Genomic DNA, 3,178 nt, shown 5'->3' on the forward strand with positions numbered 1-3,178 from the left:
TTTAGATCAGGGGTGTCCAAAGTACGGCCCGCGGGCCAACTGCGGCCCGGGATCCATTTGTTATTGGCCCGCAGCAAATTATAAAAATAGAATAGAATGTGGCCCACACATGAAACTTGCACTTGACTTTATTGTAGTTCTTAGTTTGACCAGTAGGTGGAGCTACTCACTAGCTGCAGTCCTAATGCAGCTTCTCCACAAAAAAAAGTTTCAAATAAAAAAAATCCGCGACGACAAAATGGCAGAACCAAAGAAACACAAGATAGCAAGTGAATGCAGAAAATTTCAAACAAAGTGGGAAAATGAATATTTCTTCAAAGAAGTCAGGGGGAAATGTGTCTGTTTGATTTGCAATGAAACGGTTGCAGTGATGAAAGAGTACAATGTACGACGACACTACGAAACCAAGCATCCGACCTTCACGTCCTACACTGCTGCTGAGCGAGAGGAGAAAGTCAAGCAAATGGTAGCTAACCTGCAGGCTCAACAACAGTACTTTTACCGTGCTAACAAAACACAAGAAAATGCTACAATAGCTAGCTATGAGGTAGCTCAACTCATAGCGCGCCACGGGAAAGCTTCCTCAGACGGTGACTTCGTTAAACAGTGCCTCATTAAAGTCGCTGGAATAATGTGCCCGGAAAAGATGCAGGAATTCAACAACGTGAGCATGTCCAGAAACACAATTGTGCGGCGAATCGAAGACTTGTCAGCTAACATACAAAATCAAGTGTCACATAAAGCTTGTGCTTTTGATTTTTACTCGATTGCATGTGATGAAAGCACAGATGCCACAGACACCGCACAACTGTTAATTAATTTTTGCGGGGAGTTGACGATAACTTTTGCATTACGGAGGAGCTGCTTGATCTTCGGAGTCTAAAGGGCACAACAACGGGTAAGGACATTTTTGAAGCCGTGTCAGGTGCAATTAACAAGATGCAACTTAAATGGGACAAGCTGTGTGGAGTTGCAACGGACGGGGCTCCCGCTATGACAGGCGAGCGCAAAGGAATGGCATCTATGGTGTGCGCCAAGGTGCGAGAGAGTGGAGGCGAGGCTGTAAAATTGCACTGTATCATCCACCAAGAAGCTCTCTGTGCCAAGACAGTCCAGCTTGGCGATGTGATGACCACAGTTGTGAAAACTGTCAACATAATTCGAGCACGAGGGCTCTACCACAGAGAATTTCAAGCCTTCCTATCTGATGTCGATGCTGAATACGGGGACGTACTCTATCATTGTGATGTGCGCTGGCTTAGTCGCGGCTCCGTGCTGAAGATGTTTTATTCCCTGAGATCAGAAATTGACCAGTTTTTGAAAGAGAAGGACCGACCTCTTCATGAACTGAGTGATCCTCTATGGTTGGCAGACCTGGCCTTTCTAGTTGATCTTACTGGTCATCTTAACTCACTGAACAAGAGCCTACAAGGCAAAGACCAGCTTGTACCACAACTTTATGCACACATGAAAGCATTCTGTGCGAAGCTTCGTCTTTTTGAGACACAACTACGCAACTTCAACCTTGCGCACTTCCCTACGCTGTCCGAAATCAAATGTGCTCATCCAAAGGCCGACCTCTCTGCTAAAAAGGGGAAATATGTGTCTGTGATCACAACTCTTATGACAGAATTCAATCAGCGCTTCCAAGATTTTTCTGTCATTGAGAAAGAAATCAAGCTGTTCTCAACTCCCTTCCTGATGGATGCAGAAGAAGTGGAAGAGAGTCTGCAATTAGAACTCATCGAAATGCAGTGTGATGATTCTCTGAAGAATCAACATCAGCTCCTCTCCCTACCCGACTTCTACCAGAGCTTGGAAAAGGCCAAGTTTCCTCTGATGCGACGCCACGCAAAAAGAATGACGAGTCTGTTTGGCACAACATACATATGCGAGCAAACATTTTCTCTGTTAACTCTGAACAAAAGCAGATTGAGAACCAAAATGACCGACAGCCATCTCTGTGATGTCCTTCGCATCTCAACCACCAAACTTACTCCTGACCTGCCAGCCATCCTTCAGTCCAGAGCGCAGCATCACTGCTCCCATTAAGTGCAATGCTGTTCCCATTGTAGGTGAGTTAAAATATATTACACAGTATTCATGTGTTCAAAAGCCCAATTACTTAATAAATTCAGTCAATTAAAGTTGATAACATTTTTCTAAAAAACGTTAGCTGATGTGTTAACAACCGCAATAAATTATTTGCATAACTAGGTTAAATAAAGCCTACCCTTTCCCTTGTCCTGTTATTTTTCCCTCTTTATACAGGGCTGTGAAGGGGGTCCCCATCCTGACAAAGAAGCAATCTGAGGCTGCAGTTTTGAGAATGAGCTGCCAACCCTTTTTGTAAAAAAAATGAAAACCCATACATAGAAAGATGTGATGTATAAAGTTTTTTCTTTAAGTATAATAAATTATCAAGAATAATTTACCTACATTTGATTGATTTTATTTGAAAATAGATAAATGAATACCCATACATAGAAAGATGTGATGTATAAAGTTTTTTCTTTAAGTATAATAAATTATCAAGAAGGATTCACCTACATTTGATTGATTGATTTTTATTACTGTTAATACACTAGAGGTGAGGCGATATACCTTAACTTTAGTGAGTGGCCCAACCTTTCGCATATTTTTCTGTATGTGGCCCTCAGTGAAAAAAGTTTGGACACCCCTGGTTTAGATCATTATGGGGATGTACATTTAATTTAAATTCATAATAGAAAGACATTTGATTAAAGTATGTTGGATTTCTGTATTCATTTTTCAGCTTGATAATATCTAAGCACTGACGGGTAGAAGCAGTCTCACCAGGAAATTATTCACTTTGTCAGTATCATAAAATTAGTTGTTTTTTAATCCATAACATTAGTGTGTTCCATTACCAGAAACATTAGCAGTTCATATTATATTTAGATTTTAAATAGGATCTCAAGGATTTCATTTATAATAACACAGATGGTTGTCAGAAATTCAGAGCTATTGAAATATGTCATTTAGTTCACCTGAAGATGTTGGGGTTTGTTTTGTTGACACAGGCCAAGAATTAAGATTCTGAAGCTGCACTGGCAGATAGGAGGTCTGCAACTAATTTAGAAAACCTGTTCACAGACAGCTGTTGTTTTAAGACACCCCACCAACAGGCTCCAAGCGGCCTACCAGTGGTGGGTCA

At 41.2% G+C, this 3,178-nt stretch overlaps 1 protein-coding gene across 1 annotated transcript; it reads left to right on the top strand.

Annotated features, from left to right (window-relative positions):
- Positions 1 to 939: 939 nt before the first annotated feature.
- On the top strand, positions 940 to 2,052 carry LOC307038834 (general transcription factor II-I repeat domain-containing protein 2-like; the record flags this gene model as incomplete). The annotated part of the gene is made up of 1 exon (XM_079680510.1): positions 940 to 2,052. The coding sequence occupies one exon, from the start codon at positions 940 to 942 to the stop codon at positions 2,050 to 2,052; it is 1,113 nt and encodes a 370-aa protein (XP_079536636.1).
- Between the last annotated feature and the right edge of the window lie 1,126 nt (positions 2,053 to 3,178).

This window comes from Notothenia rossii (assembly GCF_949606895.1).
Source record: "Notothenia rossii genome assembly, chromosome: 5".
In the NCBI taxonomy this organism is placed as follows: Eukaryota; Metazoa; Chordata; class Actinopteri; order Perciformes; family Nototheniidae; genus Notothenia; species Notothenia rossii.